The 20,462-nt window shown below is 48.7% G+C and overlaps 1 protein-coding gene and 1 long non-coding RNA gene across 2 annotated transcripts; one reads left to right on the forward strand and one right to left on the reverse strand.

Moving 5' to 3' along the window:
• Positions 1 to 3,627: 3,627 nt before the first annotated feature.
• Positions 3,628 to 13,505, forward strand: PHETA1 (PH domain containing endocytic trafficking adaptor 1). Its single transcript, XM_082230549.1, has 3 exons — positions 3,628 to 3,778; positions 6,633 to 6,763; positions 11,834 to 13,505. Exon 3 carries the CDS (start codon positions 11,846 to 11,848, stop codon positions 12,650 to 12,652), a length of 807 nt encoding a protein of 268 aa, XP_082086675.1. The 5' UTR covers positions 3,628 to 3,778; positions 6,633 to 6,763; positions 11,834 to 11,845; the 3' UTR covers positions 12,653 to 13,505.
• A 656-nt stretch (positions 13,506 to 14,161) lies between these two features.
• LOC309536534 lies at positions 14,162 to 19,650 on the reverse strand. The gene is made up of 2 exons (XR_014221588.1): positions 15,427 to 19,650; positions 14,162 to 15,316 (listed from the first exon to the last, which is right to left on the reverse strand). It is a non-coding gene; the product is annotated as an uncharacterized lncRNA (long non-coding RNA).
• Between the last annotated feature and the right edge of the window lie 812 nt (positions 19,651 to 20,462).

Consider the following 20,462-nt stretch of genomic DNA (forward strand, 5'->3'; position numbering starts at 1 on the left):
TCGACACCCACCCACACCCACCCACAACATACGCTACGCTTCTGTTATAAATTCATAGAAAATCAACCACACATCGGATCTGCACCGTTCCACTTTTATTTTACTCCATGAAGGAAGGACTACAAAATGGGGAAGGTTTGATACAGGGCAGCCATAGTCCCTTGAGCATTCCAGCACATACACAGGAGCCCTGCCCAGTTGCTATACCAACCCTGATGGTCCTAGACAGAAGACCACCAAGATCACAAAGAACTTGCATATAGGAGTGGATTCAGCACGGACTGGAACAAAGGACAATGATCAGCTCTTCCCTCTGGGGGCAGGAAACTGCAAACTCCCCTCTGTCACCTGGAAAGTACTCATGGGGAGGGGGAAAGGAGGAACCAGCCAGGTGATAGGACACTCAGGTTACCACCACAACTCCTCCCTCAACCCCTGCTTTTTGTGATGTATCAATGATGTAGTTTTAGGGGTGTAGTTTGGGGGATTAGTAACTAATAAAAGTTGGGGGTCTTCTTTTGTTCTGGGCTTCCATTTTGTTTCACCTGGTGGCAGGTGGGAGTCCTGTCGCGACAGTCTTCAATAAAGACCAAGCCTACTGGCTGCTGTTTTGCTCTGGTATTCCTGGCCGGTGTCCTTGTTTTTTTGTCCAATGGAGCCCTCGGATTTCTCCATTAACAGTAGTCTCTCGGCCTCCACAGATATCTCACCTGACTCGCTGCTAGTGTCAGCCTCTGACACCAGCTCTGTCCTGTCCTCAAGTGAGACCTGCAACGAAATGCTACAATACAACCTCACTCCCTATTGTGGGGCCAGGGCTCCAGGCAGCCAGAATACTGCTATGATAAGCTGTATGGGGCTCAAACAAGCCAATTCATTCCCTCCACTCGCATTTTCCGATTTCCTTTTCCAAATGGTATTCAATATCCTGTGATTCCTGGTGATTACTGACTCATTTCCCACACGCTGCCCTTTCCCACCTGGCCTGACAAGCTACACTTCTCCTTGTCTCCCCAACAACTTTGTTTATTTTAAAAAAGCATTTCTGTACAGCCGTAGCACAAACTGTTAGGACTGTGTGCAATGCTGAAAGCACAAAACTAAAACAGTACAGTTAATCATTATACTGGCCGGCAACACCTGCAAAGACTGCTGACATTAAAAAAAAAAAGGTCTCCCACAGCCTGGAACCAGCAACACAAAACCCCCAACTTCTTGCAGTCCATGGGACTCTCAAGAGTCTCCTCCAGCACCATAATTCAAAAGCATCAATTCTTTGGTGATCAGCCTTCTTTATGGCCCAGCTCTCACTTCCATACATCACTATATATCCTCTCCTGCCTCCCTGAACATTCCCACATGGACAAATTAAAAAAATTCCTTCCAGTAGCACCTTAAAGACCAACTAAGTTAGTTCTTGGTATGAGCTTTTGTGTGCATGCACACTTCTTCAGATACACTGAAACAGAAGTTGCCAGATCCTTCTATATAGTGAGAAGGTGGGGAGGGGTATTACTCAGAAGGGTGGTGGGAATGGGAGATTGGCAGATAGCTGAGATGAGCCTGTTGACGACTCTTAAGGACTGCAATAGGTCTTACAGGAAAAGGCAAGGGGTGAGAAGGTGAGAAATGGCTTAGTCATGTATAATGAGATAAGAATCCAATGTTTCTGTTCAGACCAGGTCTCTCCATGGTTTTAAGTTTGGTAATGAGTTGCAATTCAGCAGCTTCTCTTTCCAGTCTATTTCTGAAATCTCCCATTCCCACCACCCTTCTGAGTAATACCCCTCCCCACCTTCTCACTATATAGAAGGGTCCGGCAACTTCTGTTTCAGTGTATCTGAAGAAGTGTGCATGCACACGAAAGCTCATACCAAGAAGTAACTTAGTTGGTCTTTAAGGTGCTACTGGAAGGAATTTTTTTAATTTGACTATGGCAGACCAACACGGCTACCTATCTGAAACTATTCCCACATGGACAAATTCATGACGAGGCTGTGGATGGCTGCTAGTACTGATGGCTGTGCTTTGCCTCCATGGCTGGAGACAATAAAGGCTTCTGCATCCTAGTTGCTGGAAGCCGCAGGAGGGAAGAGTGCAGCTCTCGCACCCAGGTCCTGCTTGTGGGTTTTTTCATGGGGCATCTGGTTGGCCACCGTGGGAAGAAGATGCTGGACTGGGTGTGTCCCCTTGGGCATGATCCAGCCTCAGGACTCTTCTTATGTTCTTCACTACTGGGAAAACCAGGGCTTTAACTAGCACCAAAGCGACCCCCCTTTCACAACCCGGGACACAAACCTGGGCTGTGGTCTGGAGGTCCTGGGCTGCCCAGACCACAAGCCTGGCTGATGTGGTCCAAAGGAATGCAGAGCAATATATTTAGCACCAGCTCGGCTGCAGGAAGCATACGCACAGTGGCATAGCGTGGGTTGTCAGCACCCGGGGCAAGGCAAATAATTTGCGCCCCCTAACCCGTGGATTTTAGCAGGGGGCAGAGAGCTGCGAGTGCGAGCGCCTCCCCAGATGTTGCACCCGGTGCGGCCGGCCCCCCCTGCACCCTCCACGCTACGCCACTGCATACGCAAAGTGCCATCCAAACGGCTTAGGGACTCTATTCTGGATTTCTGTCGGGTTTACTCCTTATCCTTTTCTTCTCCCAGAGATGTCCTACAAGGCAGTGGAGACATGTGCCTTGTTTACATCTGTGCCATAGTGGCTGTCGCTGATCTAAAACAGGGGTCAGCAAACTTTTTCAGCAGGGGGCCGGTCCACTGTCCCTCAGACCTTGTGGGGGGCCGGACTATATTTTGAAGGGGGAAAAAAGAACGAATTCTTATGCCCCACAAATAACCCAGCGATGCATTTTAAATAAAAGCACACATTCTACTCATGTAAAAACACCAGGCAGGCCCCACAAATAACCCAGAGGTGCATTTTAAATAAAAGGACACATTCTACTCATGTAAAAACACACTGATTCCTGGACCGTCCGTGGGCCAGATTTAGAAGGCGATTGGGCCGGATCCGGCCCCCGGGGCCTTAGTTTGCTTACCCATGGTTTACTTCATAGCCTTTTCTTCTCCCAGAGATGTCCTACAAGGCAGTGGAGACATGTGCCTAGTTTACATCTGTGCCATAGTGGCTGTCACTGATCTAATACAGGGGTCAGCAAACTTTTTTAGCAGGGGGCCGGTCCACTGTTCCTCAGACCTTGTGGGGGGCCGGACTATATTTTTTTTTTGGGGGGGGAGGAACGAATTCCTATGCCCCACAAATAACCCAGAGATGCATTTTCAATAAAAGGACACATTCTACTCATGTAAAAACACGCTGATTCCCGGACCGTCGACGGGCCGGATCCGGCCCCCGGGGCCTTAGTTTGCCTACCCATGATCTAAAACATAGGAATGGCATTTGAAAGAGAGAGAGCAGCAAGAGACGCCCCCCACCCACCACCTCCACTGCGCGCCCCTCCCCACTGCTGAGCGCAGCTGCCCAAGCGCCCCCGGCGGCAAGCGGAAGGCGAGGGGCGGCCGGAGCGCGGCGTCGGGGCTCTTTGCCAGCCCGGAGAAGGCGGAGGCGGAGGCGGAGCCGCAGGCGGCCGGGCCAGGGCGCAGCGCCCAGCCCCGCCGGACAAAAGGAGCTGCCCGGCTGGCGAGCGGAGAGCCCGCGCCCGGCAAGGAGAGGGGCCCGGCGAGAAGCTACCGGGGCGCGCACTCTGCACATGGCCAAGGGGCGCGCGCCTCTCCTTCTCCGCCTCCCCAGGAGAGCCAGCGAGGTGCGGGGGCCAAGCTTCGCGACTGGGGCGGGGGGGTCCCCTTGGCTCCCCTTCCCTCCCGCGACACGCCCCCTGGAGTGGGGAAGGGGGCAGGGAAGCTTGGGGCAGGGGGCACGTGGGCATGGGCAGGCTCTGGATGCCTTGCGTGTACACCTATATGCGATTGCCAGCTGTTTGAAACTGTTTTGAATAATGTGTTTCAGTGCTGCAGCCGGCCCTGTGGCCTTAGGGTGAAGGGTGGACAATAGAATTATTATTATTATTACAGTGGTACCTCGGGTTACAAACGCTTCAGGTTACATACGCTTCAGGTTACAGACTCTGCTAACCCAGAAATAGTACCTTGGGTTAAGAACTTTGCTTCAGGATGAGAACAGAAATTGCGTGGCGGTGGCGGGAGGCCCCATAGGCTAAAGTGGTGCCTCAGGTTAAGAACAGTTTCAAGTTAAGTACGGACCTCCAGAATGAATTAAGTACTTAACCCGAGGTACCACTGTATTTATTAGGTAAAGGGTAAAGGGACCCCTGGCCATTAGGTCCAGTCGTGGCCAATTCTAGGGTTGCGGCGCTCATCTCGCTTTATTGGCCAAGGGAGCCAGCGTACAGCTTCCAGGTTATGTGACCAGCACGACTAAGCCGCTTCTGGCGAACCAGAGCAGCGCACGGAAACCGTTTACCTTCCCGCCGGAGCGGTACCTATTTATCTACTTGCACTTTGACGTGCTTTTGAACTGCTAGGTTGGCAGGAGCAGGGACCGAGCAACGGGAGCTCACCCCGTCGCAGGGATTCAAACCGCCGACCTTCTGATCGGCAAGTCCTAGGCTCTGTGGTTTAACCCACAGCGCCACCCGCGTCCCTATTATTATTATTAGTGTTGATATTAATATATAATGTTTGTACATTTTTAGTAGATACACAGATCAGGCCAGTGTGGCGGAGGGGTCTTAACCGCCAAACTCAAAGGGTGATCATGGAATATTATCATTCCAGAACTAGGGGCCAGAGAGCAGGGGAAAAGCACTTGGAGGAAAAATTCGTGGATAAGAGGGCAATCTGTCTCCGTGGTCCGAGGGAGAAATGATTCTCAATGCCAGAGGCTGGAAACCACAGGAGGGGAGAGTTCTGCTTGGATTCTGCTTGCTGACTTTCCACAGGCACCTGGTTGGTGGCTTTGAGAACAGGATGGCTAGACTCGATAGACTAGGGGCCTGATTCATGCAGGGCATTTATTGCGTTCTCAAAGGATCGGAGTCTCCCAGTCCTAACTGGACTGGCAACTGGGTCTCACTTCAACACTGCTGTGGAGACCAGCAGGCTAGCTTGGAGGTCACGACATGGTTAGGTGGTGGGATCGTGGTGATACTTGACAGTATAGCTTCATCTCTGCATGGAGAGATTTCGGTCTCACCTGCGAGTACAACGGCCGGGGGGGGGGTTTGGTTAAGTGGTGCTAAGGAGTAACTAGTCCACGGGTGTCAAACACAAGGCCCGCGGGCCGAATCCGGCCCGCCAGACCTCGTCATGTGGCCCGTGTAGCCGCCGCCGGCCGCCAGCCTTCACCTTTTATTCTCGCTTTTTTTTTTTTTACACAAGAAAGCCGCCCCTTCAGCGCATGCGCGGCAGCCTACAAGCCAGAGAACGTCTGCCCTCTAGCGGCGCCGGTCGTTCTACACGGGAAACCTCCACTTTACATGTCCTTTACATAGTCCTACAGATACAACCGGCCCTTTGAGGGTGACCAAACTGCTGATTCGGCCCCCGATGAATTTGAGTTTGACACCCCTGAACTAGTCCATATTAAGTACCCATGCAAGGAAAGGTTAATTAGGAGAGTCACCCGGTGAAAAGAAAACCGAGTTGATTAATTGCACACGTTTTCACAGACTGAAAAAGTTTGCATGTGAGTAAAATGACAGTGTTGAAGGGGTGAGACGATGGGGCAGGGCAACCGTTGCAGCAGGTGGCATCTTGAAGGACCTCTTTCTTCCTGGGTGAGAGTGCCTCTTCTCATAATAAATTTATTATGGAATTTTAATTTTTTTAAAAGGGAGAATGCCTCTTCTCAAACGACCACCAGTGCCATCTTAGATAAGAGGACTTCCCTTCCACGGTGGGAGAAGATTCCTCTCCTGAAGTTGTGTCTGCTGCTGCTGTGTGACAGACACCATCATGCAGCCCAGCAAGTACCGTATTTTTTGCTCTATAAGACTCACTTTTTCCCTCCTAAAAAGTAAGGGGAAATGTGTGTGCATCTTATGGAGCGAATGCAGGCTGCGCAGCTATCCCAGAAGCCAGAACAGCAAGAGGGATTGCTGCTTTCACTGTGCAGCGATCCCTCTTGCTGTTCTGGCTTCTGAGATTCAGAATATTTCTTTTCTTGTTTTCCTCCTCCAAAAAATAGGTGCGTCTTGTGGTCTGGTGCGTCTTATAGAGCGAAAAATACGGTACACAGGAAGTTGCCTTTGGCAGACTCAGATCGTTGGTCCATATAATTCAGAGTAGTCCACACTGACAGGTAGGATTTCAGGCAGGATATCTTACCTGGAGATGCCATAGGGAGTTGAATCTGGGACTCTGGAATCTGGTGTGCAAGTCGGAGACAGATATCTCTTCCAAGGTGATTCCTAAGAAAGACAACAGCTGTCCTAAGATTGCTTAACGTTTGGTAGATATACCCAAATATATGCAGCTTTGGCAATGGATTCATGCCTGGTGCCCATTGCTTAACCATTTGACACACCGATGACTGCATATCCTCATGCCTGGTGCTTTTACATCCTGGGTTGTCCGGATGGAGATGAAACATTGCCTTTCCATTGTGAAAACTGAAATTTTCTATTATTGCCTTCTCAGAGCCAAGTTTAAAGTGAGGCGCTTGTGACCAGCAAGAAAATCCAGATCCCCCCCCCCCCGTTTCAACGAAGTTCCTTCCCATTTTGGGTTTAGAACTGCAGCCTCCCAGCCTTGATGACAGATATTTACGTGTAAGTAAACCCCTCTCAGTTCAATGGGACTCTTACAAAGAGGGAATGTTATTACCTGGGGCTTTTGTTAAGTACTTGGATAAAATAAATAAATACGTTCTTTTCACATCTAAAATAACATCTGCCCCGGTTAAATCAACAATTCTTTTTTATGTCAAAGGTAATGAGTATGGAAGGAGATGGATTTAACTATGGGAGAAAGAAGAAAAGGGAGGAATCGAGTCAACATCTTACGGCAGTGTGGTTGGGGGAGGGTGCATGTATTTTTATTAAAGCGATAAATTGATAAAATAGCTTCTTAATGATGTCATAATCCAATTGTTTAATATAACCATAGGAACCAGTAAGACTGCAATCGCACTTTCTTGGGAGTGGGCCCTGTTGAATTCAGTAGGACTTACGTCTGAGTAGGAATGGTTAGGATTGTACTGTTACTGCAGAAAAGCGAGCATATAGGTATATATTTTTTGCTTCGACTGCATCCATTTTCAGGCTTTGGTCCTTGGGCTGAGCAAGATTAGTCCCAAGCGTGGCAGGGATTTGTTCTGGGGTGGGGTGGGGCGAACATCCAGATGTGGCCCTCCAGATGTTGGCGGACTACAAGCCCCATCATTCCTAACCATTGGTTATTTGCATCATTGGCCAAAAGGCTGATTTGAGGGCAGCTTCTGGTTTCCTGCACTTCTTAGCTTCAGGTGATTCTTCCTACATCCACCTTGCTTGTCAGGAACACTTACTGACCGTGATGGATTCTGGGAGGTGTGCTTGAGCCCAGCAGGGTCCTCCTTTAGAAGCACAACCCTCTTGCCACCCTTGATTGTCTATGCCAGGCAGGTAGGGCTTTCATCATAGAGGTGGCAGGGGCAGAGCGGTGCCCTCTGATCACTACCGCATAGAGCCATGGAAAACGACAGCTTTCAGTTCAGCTTTGGATCATAGAACTGCAAAGTTGGAAAGGCCTGATCTAACCCACCGCAATGCTGGAATCCTTGACACATGGCCATCCAACCTCATGTTGTGTTGTGCTATTTATATCCCGCCTTTCCCCCAGTTTGAGACTCAAGACTGCTTACGCAGTTAAAATAAAACAAGCTGACAACATAGAAGAGGCTTGGACTGCGGGATGTGATACGTAAGAAGCAGTCAAGTACAACATTCCTTGTTTTCCTAGAGTGGACATGCGGGGGGATATTTAGTCCAGCCAGTCAAAAACTTCCTGTTTACTCCTGGCTGGGACATACTTCCTTTGCATGTGACTAGAGGTGGGCGTGACCTCACCTGCCCAGGTAACAAAGACATGCAACACATTCTCTCTCTTTGACTTCCTCTGTTGTTGGAGCAGCTTTTTAGCTAGAAATGCTTTCAGTCAACAGAGGACACGAGGATTATCCTCATATGGGATAGATCCACATGTATATATCTTTAAGTCTGCCTTTAGGGATCCAACTGTGAGCTGATGATGTGAGTAAACTTCTTTTATTGACTTTAAACAAGATTGTGGCGTGTTTATTCTTTTAAGAGGGATATAAGGGAACTTACCAGGAACCTAATAGTGAGAGGCTTACACAAGCCTGCAACCAGCTATCCGCTGTGCGTTTAAAAGGGGAATGTAAAACTTGGTAAAAAGTAAAAGAACTTGCTAGCGCAAGTTTGGAAGGATATTAATAAACAACATATCCTCTCCTGCCTCCCTGAACATGCCCACATGGACAAATTCATGACGAGGCTGCGGGTGGCTGCTAATCCCGATGGCTGTGCTTTGCCTCCATGGCTGGAGACAATAAATGCTTCTGCGTCCTAGTTGCTGGAAGCCGCAGGAGGGAAGAGTGCAGCTCTCGCACCCAGGTCCTGCTTGCGGGTTTTTTCATGGGGCATCTGGTTGGCCACCGTGGGAAGAAGATGCTGGACTGGGTGTGTCCCCTTGGGCCTGATCCAGCCTCAAGACTCTTTTTATGTTCTCCAAGGTTCTGTGAACAAGGAAGGGCCTCTTTGAAACAATGGAGTGGGTAAACAGATCCCATTAGAACCCCCCTTTTGTTGTTGTTTAGTCGTTTGGTCGTGTCCGACTCTTTGTGACCCCCTGGACCAGAGCACGCCAGGCACTCCTGTCTTCCACTGCCTCCCACACTTTGGTCAGACTCATGTTTGTGGCTTCGAGAACGCTGTCCAACCATCTCGTCCTCTCTCTTCCCCTTCTCCTTGTGCCCTTCAACTCTCCCAACATCAGGGTCTTTTCCAGGGAGTCTTCTCTTCTCATGAGGTGGCCAAAGTATTGGAGCCTCAGCTTCAGGATCTGTCCTTCCAGTGAGCACTCAGGGCTGATTTCCTTCAGAATGGATAGGTTTGATCTTCTTGCAGTCCATGGGACTCTCAAGAGTCTCCTCCAGCACCAGAATTCAAAAGCATCAATTCTTCGGCGATCAGCCTTCTTTGTGGTCCAGCTCTCACTTCCATACATCACTACTGGGAAAACCAGAACTTTAACTATACGGACCTTTGTTGGCAAGGTGATGTCTCTGCTTTTTAAGATGCTGTCTAGGTTTGTCATTGCTTTTCTCCCAAGAAGCAGGCGTCTTTTAATTTTATGACTGATGTCACCAAACAGCAACCCCCCTCTCCTTAAAAGCAAATGACCTCAGAAGATGCAGTGGCAACATGGGGATGGAGATGGCTGGAAGGGAGCACATCCTCAGGAGAGTTACTCAGCACCAGGAGGGCATGATGAGTGGTTTGACCCGATTAGCAACTTTCTCAGTAGTCAAAACCTTTTCCTGCTTCTTTCTTTCCTTCTGTTTTTTTTATGCGTTAGCAAAAACTGCTAAGATTAGAATAGAGGAAGTGAATTGGCATTGAAGTGCTTCCTCCTTCTTTGTTTTTTCGATCCTGGAAACAGCTGTCAGTCACTTCCACATTCCCCCCCCCTCTGGGTCACCAAGTTGCTATATGCACATTTGCCCAGCAGACAATGCGGAGATGCTGGTGGTGTTTAGAGAAAGCGTGCAGATTTTGGAGGCGCCACACCCTGGCCTTGTGAGGGGCTGAGTGCTGCAGGGAAAGTGCTCATCATTGTCCAACTCACTTCACCTCAAAATCTTCACCTGCATTTTTTCAGCTAATGTGATCTGAAAGCAAAAGCATTTAAGTTGCTGTTCACTGCCAGGATTTGTGTGTGTGAGCACCAAATTAAAAAGTTGTTCTACTCCATTTTTTAATGCATCTCCTGTTTAACTTAGGGACACAGGTGGCGCTGTGGGTTAAACCACAGAGCCTAGGGCTTGCCGATCGGAAGGTCGGCGGTTCGAATCCCGGCAAAGGGGTGAGCTCCCGTTGCTCGGTCCCTGCTCCTGTCAACCTAGCAGTTCGAAAGCACGTTGAAAGCGGGAAGGTCAACAGCGTTTCCATGCGCTGCTCTGGTTCGCCAGAAACGGCTTAGTCATGCTAGCCGCATGACCTGGAAGCTGTACGCCGGCTCCCCCGGCCAATAAAGCAAGATGAACGCCGCAACCCCAGAGTCATCCGCGACTGGACCTAATGGTCAGGGGTCCATTTACCTTTTTCTGTTTAACTTGCTGACAAAGGAGTTAATATCTTGCAATTAAGAACAGGTGTAATAGGAAGCCAAGAGAGGGAAAATAATAATTAAAGAGTGGGGAACATTTGTGGAATATCTGAAAAATTATGGTATGCAAGTAAGTGCATTAGTAGGTTTAACTTAAGCAGTTAAAATAATTTTCAAGATAAATTTCAGAATAACTTAAAAATGGAGTAAAGTGGAAAATGCAGTGTTAAAAATGTAAATAAGACAAGAAACCACAAAGGGGGGGGGAGTCTAATATGCATTTGTATTGGAAGTATGTGATTGTAAGGTGTGCATCTGTGAACTTTTGAAAACTGAAAATAAAATTAAAAACAATAATAAATTATTGCAATTAAGAAACTCTGCTACACTTGAGCAGTGAGATAACTCGGTCTAATCTCTTGCAAGACCTTAGATCTCAGCTGTGTGAGCAGCCCAGGGTTAGGGAAGCTACCTAAACGACCAGCTGTAACTCTTGGCAGTGAGTTGAGATGTGGGGATGGCCTGATATACTGATTTCCTTTGAACTTGTGTGCTCACCTTAACTCCAGAGGATATTGCCTTATTTGGCAATAAATTGTTTAGGAAGAATCCTGGGGGGAAAGCTGAGCTGGGAGACGATGTTTGTGAGATTCAGCCTGAAATTTGGGCACTTCCCAGGCGGGGCAGAAGTGTTGGAGGGCATGAATGAACACCAGAAGAGCCCAGTGTCTGGATCAGGCCAAAGGGTACCTAACCAGCCCAGCATCCTGTTCCCACAGTGGGCAACTGGGTGCCCCAGTGGGAATCCCGCAAGCGAGGACCCGAGATCAATGGCCCTCTTCTGACTTGTGATGCTCGCAAGGGGAATTCAGTTAGTTCCCGAATGCTGGAGTAGCGCATAGTCATTACAACCAGTAGTGTTACTACCAGTGAGGAGGATTGTTTTGAGAAGATACTGAATTATTTGAGTAGGTTTGAACAATTTGGGGCAATCAAAATGTTAAAAGTTAAATAAACCTTGTGGAAGGAGGAGCGTTAAGGTATATAAAAGTGTACATATGGTTAAATTGAATATGTTATTATTGAATATGTATATTATTGAATATTGTATACCCAAAGTATCAGACGCCTGGGGGATTTCACTGTTTGTGTTTTGGTGGTTGGTAAAAAATAAAATAGAAAAAAAAATTAGGAAAAAAAAGTTCCACGAATTTGCCCGCATGCCTTTCAAAGCCACCCCAGTCGTGACTGTTGGTATATACTGTGGGAGCAAAATTTCAAAGTTACAACTAACTGCTGTGTGAAAAAGCCCTTCCTCTTGCCTCTCCTGAATCTCTTCAGCTACATGGGGCAGAGGCTGCGTCCATTTTGTGCCTCCAGAAGAGGGCTCAAAATAGCCGACACCTCCTGGGTTCCAGGCCTGATAGATCTCCTGGTTCCTGCCAGCGGTTGGTTATGGCCTTGAGGAACCTCAGCCTTTCTTTCCCTCTTATTTTCTTCCTCGTTTCCAGGCCTGAGCAAACATGAAGCTGAACGAGCGAAGCTTGGCCTTCTACGCCACCTGTGATGCCCCGGCGGACAACGCCGGCTTCCTCTACAAGAAGGGCGAGAGGAACACGGCCTACCACCGCCGCTGGTTTGTGCTGAGGGGAAACATGCTCTTCTACTTTGAGGACCGGGAGAGCCGGGAGCCGGTGGGGGTCGTTGTCCTGGAGGGCTGCACCGTGGAGCTGTGCGAATCCACGGAAGAGTTCGCCTTCGCCATCCGCTTTGACTGCGCCAAGTCCCGCACCTACGTCCTGGCGGCGGAGAGCCAGGCCTCCATGGAGAGCTGGGTCAAGGCCCTCTCTCGCGCCAGCTTTGGCTACCTGCGGCTGCTGGTGAGGGAGCTGGAGAAACAGCTGGAGGAAATGCAGAAGGCCTCTTCCGGCTGCCACCGGGTCCAGCGGAGGGCGCCGCTTTACCGGAAGAACAAAATGGCGCTGAACTCACAGGACTTGCTCCCGGAGAAGCCGTCCGTCCCGATTTGCATCCCGGCAAAAGAAAATGGCTGCGCCCTCTGGTACAACTCCGAAGGCCCAACCAGCCTGCCGGCGGGGTATCCCCAAGCCAACTCCTGGAGCACCAGGACCTGTGGGGAGGACAGCTTCGATGGGGGTCTGAAGCCCCCACCGCTGCCTCCTCGAAGGAGGGCTCTCTCGGGCAATTCCTGTAGTTCAGAGGGCCCTGGCAGCCCAAGCTGCTTTTCCAGACTCCATGACTCGTACGGAAGGGAAGTCCTGGAGCTGAGAAGGGCATGGCTGGAGGGACAAAAGGATGGAGGGCTCTGAGGAGCTCCTTGGCAGCGGGGCCACCTTGGGAGAGGCCAATAAATGGAGACCTTGGCTGCTGTAGATAACACTCAGCTCCTGGAAACTCTGCACTCTGCCTGCCATTGCGCCAGCTGAAATTTTCCCATTGCTTTTAAAACCTGGGCCAGTTGTTTTCCGCTCCTGTTCCCCCTCTCCTTTCAGTTCCTGGAAAAGACTTGCCACCCTTTTGCAACTAGAAACTTGTTAATGATGAAAAGGGATGTGACTTTAATACCAGCTGTCGCCACCACCCAGGCCAGACTCGAACCACCGTCAGAGGTGTTGACATTTCTTACCGTGGTCCTCCTCTCCTTCCTGGCAGGGGCTTCTGCCGTTGAGACGGATGTCTGCTGTTACCAAACACTGGGTTGGGCACAGTTTGGGGCAATGGGAGAGCATTCTGACCAGGTTAAGCAGTGGGATCAGATGGTTTGGGCCAGCTCTCCACCAAAGGGAAATTTAGAGACATCTACACGGACCATCCCGGTTCTGACATCATGGCGGGGCTGGTTTGGAAAAGGTCGCCATCATTTTACTTGCTGTCTCCTGGGATTCTTCCATCTTGCATCAAGCACTGTCAGGTGTTGGGTGTTCCTGGTTTGTCGTAGAGGCACCTGAGGATACAGGTGTGAGAGAGGCCTTCGGGGACCCTTCATTCTGCATGCTCCTCTTAACTCAGTTTCACCTTTGAATGGCACTGGTTTAGGTGGGGTTAAGACTACGGTTACGCTACAATTGTAAATGGGTTTAATACTCAACCTCACCCCTCCCAAATATGACCTTGGGGAAACGTCCACTAAGAGTCTGAAATAAAGGGCAGCTGTCAACATTTTTTCCTGGTGCTCTGACAATCAAAACCCAAGATGCGTGGTTAATGAGTCAGACACGGCTGCAATATGCAAGGAGCAGGCTGTGTTTATTTGCGGAAGAACAAAGTCTGTGTCCTGCCATAGAAAAACACTGGGCTGCGGCCATTGCTAGTCCTGCTCAGGGGAGACATTTGGGAATGGATGGACATGACTTAACTTGGGGCCATTAATTTCAAGGGGTCTACCCCGAGTAGCACTTAGGCTGCATTCACCCAGCAGTTAGTTCCAATTTTCCTAATATTTCCATTACTGTTAGTTTCTATATCTTTTCCCAGCTTTTGCATGACATAAAAGGCACTTCTGAAATATAGTGGAATATGGAGCCACTTTAGTGCTCATCTCTCTGGTATCTGTGATACAGAAAAAATAATTTGCTTGCAGGAAAAAATCCTTGTGCAGATAACATGGAAATGGGTGCTATATTTGTTCCATATATCCTATGTTTCCGGAAGTAGCTTTTACGTTGAGTGAAAGCTCAAATGTAATGCAGAAGCCAGCAGTTAAGGAAATGTCGTGGAAATTGAATAAACAGCAGTGTGGATGGATGCAGCCTTTGTTGGCTCCAACCTGTTGTCTGCACTGCTTCTGTTAACTTACGAAGTTTCCCCTTTCTTTTGTAAAATATTTCCTCGGCCTTGACCGTCACCCCATTTTATAAAGCCCATTTGAAGGGCAAATAATCTTTCTTGAACTAGAGCCATCATGACAACGCTGAGAGGGAATCTTTGCAATCTCATTTTACAGAAATGGAGTTGAGTGAGTTGACCCAAAATGTACATGTTTTGTGTGTGTGCACAGGGGACGCTCCGCTGTGATGAGGAAACAAGAGGGGCAGCTTCGTGTATGTTCGTTTCTCCTTTACTCTTCGTTGCTAAAGAGGGAGAGGTAGCATAGCATAGTGGTTAGAGTGTCAGGGTTTCAGACAAAGGACATTCCCGGCCTTGCCTGGAGATATTGGGGCTTGAACCAGGGACCTGTCCAGCTCTGCCACTGGACTACAGCTCTTCCCCTCAAAATGAAGTAAGTTCCTAGACCTCGTGGCTGTTGATAAGGAGCTGAGTGAAATAGGAGCAAAGGAAGCTGTCTTGCTCCAAACCACATCACTGGTTCATCTCGTTCCATGTTGTCCAAACTGGAGAGGCTGCCAAGCATTTCATCCAGAGGCTCCCTGGGCCTTAACAGGAACTGCTACAGACTGAACCTTGGACTTTCTCCAGAGATCACCTTCCTGCTTTTCATATTTACAAATGGCAGCGCAATGCGGTGTGGGAAATTGCGTTGGTAAAAGTGACTGGAAGAGGAAAGAAACGCCATCTTGGGTGGGGAATCGGGCAAACATTTTCAAACTTCAGCCAAAAAGAGGAGGCGTCGTACGACACCTCCTGAGCTATTTTCCCAGTCTGGGCTTTTCTTCTGCAGCTGTTCCTCGAGTTAGGTTTGTGTGAAGTGGGGTTCCTGCGAAACCAGCTTGGTTTATGTGTTCCCGTGGGTATATATAATCTATCACTTCTCTGTTCCTGCTTCCTTCTGATGAACTCAGCTACCACAGACTGTAAAAATAGAACAGAATATGTGCATTCCTTTGTCCGCCTCCGATCTTGCATTGTGGGATAGGGGAAGGAGGAGTCCTCTGCATTTCTGGTTGGTACTGTCCGAAAAAATGCATTTAGGCAAACGAAAATAGGGTGCAGCTTACGAGCTAATACCGATCACGTCTAGTTCAGCATTACCTGCACGGACTAGCAGCTGCGCTCTGGGGGTTTCAAGCAGGGGTCTGTTTGCAGACCTACCTGTGCTTAGGGATTGAACCTGCCGGTGGGTTTCTGAAAAGCTCCACAGCTAAGGTCTTGGGCGGGGTTTCTTCTCAAAAGGAAAACGGGAGACAAGGACAGGCTTCCTTGCAACAACCCGGCTTGCTCACAACTACTGGCTTGCAGCTGTGGGAGGCTGGGTGCCCGGTGCTTGGAGGCAGCCTTGTGTCAAAAGTGCAGGCAGCTCTTGAAGGACAGAGGGCATATTTTTGCCACTGAAAGAGGAGAATGCAATTTTGTCACTCCGTATCAACAGCCAAGGGGGACGCGGGTGGCGCTGTGGGTTAAACCACAGAGCCTAGGACTTGCTGATCAGAAGGTCGGTGGTTCAAATCCCCACAACGGAGTGAGCTCCCGTTGCTCGGGCCCCGCTCCTGCCAACCTAGCAGTTCCAAAGCACGTCAAAGTGCAAGTAGATAAATAGGTACCACTCTGGCGGGAAGGTAAACGGCGTTTCTGTGCGCTGCTCTGGTTCGCCAGAAGCGGCTTAGTCATGCTGGCCACATGACCCGGAAGCTGTACGCCGGCTCCCTTGGCCAATAAAGCAAGATGAGCGCCGCAACCCCAGAGTCGGTCATGACTGGACCTAATGGTCAAGGGTCCTTTTACCTTTACCTATCGCCAGCCACAAGAGTCAGCAGGAAGCAATTAGTGCATTGTGCCAGCTTTCACCAACTTGATACCCTCCAGATGTTTTGGGCTACAACAGCATCCTGGCTGGGGGGTTTAGTCCAAAACATCTGAGGGTGCCAGGTTTGCAAAGGCTGGCACTATGGCAAAAGGTTAAGTCTTCTGCCCCCCATTTGTGATGTTTTATGCTTGAGCATTCTCCAGTAGGCACAACCTTCCTCATTAGATCTTGCCGCCTTGCTTTCAGTGATTCCAAATTCATTGCCGTGTCCAAACAGTGTGCTAATTGCAGGTTGGATGTGACAATTCATTTCCCTCAAGTCCCCTTGAGCCGCCCGGCAGTTGTGCCAGTCACATTGCCGGACAAGTCATGCAGTGAGAATTTGCACAACAAGGCAAAACCAGTTTGGAACTTGATTTCGCTGCCGTGGCCTTCCCTTTCCTCAATGAAGGCCTTGAGGAATTTTTGGATAAGTGTTGGGGATGGGAGAGAAATTAGGTTTGGTTTGCATTTTAATGCAGACCCAGCTAATTCATGCTTCCTGCAACCACCTGGGACACAAAGTGGAGCTATTTTTTTTTTTTAATGGTGCATTTCTTAATTTGGGGGTGCAGTTCTTGAACCGAAAGATGTGTACAAAAATAACTTAAGGGAAAAGTGTGCCAAAGAAAATGCATGCATCGGTAAAAGCGACATACAGAAATGTGTATTATGGGATATCACATGAAAAATATGTATTCTGGGAGAAATGTGCACTAAAATGCTGAACTTTTGTGAGCCCTTAAAAAAAAAAGCTGATTCAAAGATGTGAACTGAATTTGAGATTGTTCATCAACGTCTCTTGTTTCTCCTTCGAAACCTGTTTAAATTTGGTACTGTGAATTTGGTACTGTGAATGGCTGCCTCAGAAAGATGGATGCTACCCAGAAGAATCCTCTGCACTCCCCTAGAGCTATAATTTGGCACCTCATTTTCACAGGTGATATGTGTGCTTTGGGGCTGTCATGGCAAGCACCCAGTGTTGTATCATATTTCTGATTAAGAAACAGGATTAAAGATTTCCACTGAATAATTGAGGTGCAAAACCCAACGTGTTGTGCCTGTGTTTTCCTCTTTCACAACCCAAGGAGCCTCTTCAAGCACAGTTGAGGGTGTCCAATTCATGCCCGAGCTGCCTGTGTGCTTTGCTCGAAGCCCTTTTCCGTTCCAGATAAAAACCACAAGTGTAAACATTTTGCAGCTGGTCAGAAATTGCTTCCGAGTTCCCAGAGCAAATCAAAACAAGGCAAGAGGCTGGGTGAGCTGGCGAGGCACAAAGAGTCGCAATCTTGCCGCACCACACCTTCTCCAGGGTTTGTTGACGGTGACCCAATTCAGCAGAAGGTGGGGCAGCTCCCGGTGGAAGGCAGCAACGAGGAAAACAGCGATTGAGCAACAGAGACAGACAAAGCAGTTGGACCGCACTGACCTATTTCTCCACGTGTTTTGCTGAATTGTCAGTGTACTTCCACAACAGAAAGCTGTTGTCAGAGCCTGCTGTGAGCAGTAGAGAAGCTTGGGTACCACCTGCAAATGAAGACCATCTTTGCTGACCATGGAGGAAAGGCAGGATATAGACATCATAGAACTACTCTTGCTTGAGTTCCTTTGGCCTTTCTTCCCATCACCTAGTGCAGGAAGCCACAGGGCACAGACTTCATTAATCTAGCAGGGCAGCAGTGGATGAAAAAAGGAGATCAACACAATAAACTGAGACGCCAAGCCAAGATGTTATACAATTTCATTATTATTATTATTTTTAGTGGCTCTTTTACAGAACTTGTGGTCCTTTTTTTCCCTTTAAAATGTTTAACAAAGTTCAATCAATCAATCTTGTAGAAACTTTTTAAAGTACAGTACATGAAGCTAAGAAAACGTGACCTGACGCCTGCCCGCCAGCTTTCAGTGCAACAGGATTTCTCTCCGGGTTTGAAAGACTCTCTCTTAAGTGCTTAGTTCAAAAATCCTGTTCCACTAAAGCCAGGGGGAAGAAGTCAATGGATCCGACTCCACTTTCTGTTTCCTGCTGACGTGCAAACGGTTAGAAAAGTTAACGGTACATGAAAATTGCATTTGCTCAGATGGTTCCTGCATGGGGGCCATTTTCAAGGCCTGTCAGAAGGCCAGATCAAGGGAAGTCGTGAACTGCCAATACAGTGGTACTTTGGGTTACATACGCTTCAGGTTACAGACTCCGCTAACCCAGAAATAGTACCTCAAGTTAAGAACTTTGCTTCAGGATGAGAACAGAAATCGTGCTCTGGCGGCAGCGGGAGGCCCCATTAGCTAAAGTGGTGTTTCAGGTTAAGAACAGTTTCAGGTTAAGAACGGACCTCCAGAACGAATTAAGGACGTAACCAGAGGTACCACTGTACATAAAAATGCCTTCCATTCTGATGAAAACAGAGGGGGTGGGGGGAAGCACACCCCCTACTCAATGCATAGCCTTTGCAGCAGGCTACTCATTGCTTCTCCATTTCCAAAAGCAGCCCGTTGTTTCAAAAGCGTTTCAAGCCCAAGTTAAAGAATGAATAACTGGATTGACCAGTGTTAATTGAGAACGAGGCAGGGTGGGAGGAAAGCAGCTCTCAAATCCAAACTTATTAAGGCAGTCATTCTGAACAGCTGTACTCTCTCCTGGTCCGGTTCTGAGCACCATTTGAGTAGCCTTGAAAACTGTATGTGGCGTGGGATCAGGGAAGCTCAAAGATTCGCCCCGTCCTGCACAAACCTACGCAGGTTTTAAGGTTAAGTCATTGGCAGTTGTGCAGCTAGGTTATTTCAAGAATTTTGGACTTTATGGTCTTGCAGTCAATCAATCCCTCCACCCCCACTGAATTGCTTCACTTCAAAATGTGAGAAAGCCGACCCAGCCACTTTTGGGCGCCTTCCTGTTCACTCTACTGAATGGGGCCTTGACAGATTGACTCAAAAACCTGCCCTGATCCCATCAGAGGTCCTGCTGGCTCCTCTGCAGGGCTCTCAGGGTAGGATAGGGAGCCCCGTGTTGCGGTTCTAGCTGGCTTTTTAAAATGTTCTCCTTTGCCGCCAGCCGTAAAAATGTTTTAGCTGCTGCTTTATTATTACTGTGAGCTGTTTTTGAGAGGTTGACTCTGCTGGGGTGGGAAACATGCAAGTGTCCCGAGAAATAATTTAATGAAAGCAGGAAATAGTTGAAGGAAAAGCTCCTCACATCACATGAGCTCAAAGTAGCCAAATGAAAGGTGCGTAGGCCTGCTTAGTCTGTCTCCCAGCCAGCCTTCACCAGGTGATTCTGCAGCCTTCTTGCATCATCTGTTTGGATCATTCTGTTACTGCTGATGCACAGATGAAGCAGCAAAACATGCCCTTGGAGGAGGTGGCCACGGAACAGCTGACCAGGCTCTCCTGAAAGCAACAGATGCAGCCAACAGATGCAACCGCCCCTATTTTGGATAGTTCTCGCCCTACAGCTCCAATAGTTTTTGTGTGTGCTTTTGAACACCTGTCAGAAGCAGCACAGTCTACCCTAAATGTCTCACCCAGAGGTGTAAAGTCTGTAAAGGTAAAGGGACCCCTGACCATTAGGTCCAGTCGTGACCGACTCTGGGGTTGCGGCGCTCATCTCACTTTATTGGCAGAGGGAGCTGGCGTACAGCTTCTGGGCCATGTGGCCAAGCATGACTAAGCTGCTTCTGGAGAACCAGAGCAGCGCATGGAAACGCCGTTTCCCTTCCCGTTGGAGCGGTACCTATTTATCTACTTGCACTTTGACGTGCTTTCGAACTGCTAGGTTGGCAGGAGCAGGGACCGAGCAACGGGAGCTCACCCTGTCGCAGGGATTCAAACCGCCAACCTTCTGATCGGCAAGTCCTAGGCTCTGTGGTTTAACCCACAGCGCCACCCATGTCCCTAAAGTCTGACCTCTCCTCAAATACTAAGGCTAACTTACTTAAGCTTTCTCTTCTTCTATTCTAGTTGATGCAACTTTCCATGATCAATTTAGGGTAGACTGTGCATCCTTAAGTCTTCATTTGACTGGGTTTTCGGTTTTTTGGGGGGGGAGAGTTGCCCACTTCTGGGAAGATATATATACTCACTGACCAAGTCTCCCACCTAGACACATAGGGGGGACAATTGGTCAGTGATCCTCTCTGGCCAGATTCTACCTAGGAAGCTGCATTATACAGAGTGAGACCCTTGGTCCACACAACATTCTACACTGACTGGCAGTTGACACTCCACGATCTGAGAGGGCGGGAGGCATTCCCAGCCCTACCTGAGGATGCCAGGGATTGAACCCAAAAACTTCTTCATGCAATGCACGCGCACTCCTCCGCTGAGCTATGACCCTTCTTACTTCTCAGCATGAGTTCTATGCCAGATCTAGTGTCAATGAAAGCTACATTGCAGCTCCCAACCGATTTATGGGAGACCGGGCCCTGCTTCCCTGCCAATTC

The sequence above is a fragment of the Podarcis vaucheri genome (assembly GCF_965113315.1).
Source record: "Podarcis vaucheri genome assembly, chromosome: 7".
NCBI classification, from domain to species: domain Eukaryota; kingdom Metazoa; phylum Chordata; class Lepidosauria; order Squamata; family Lacertidae; genus Podarcis; species Podarcis vaucheri.

Coding starts and splice junctions, on each gene's coding strand:
- PHETA1 (XM_082230549.1), top strand. CDS start 11,846: ATGAAGCTGAACGAGCGAAGCTTGGCCTTCTACGCCACCTGTGATGCC.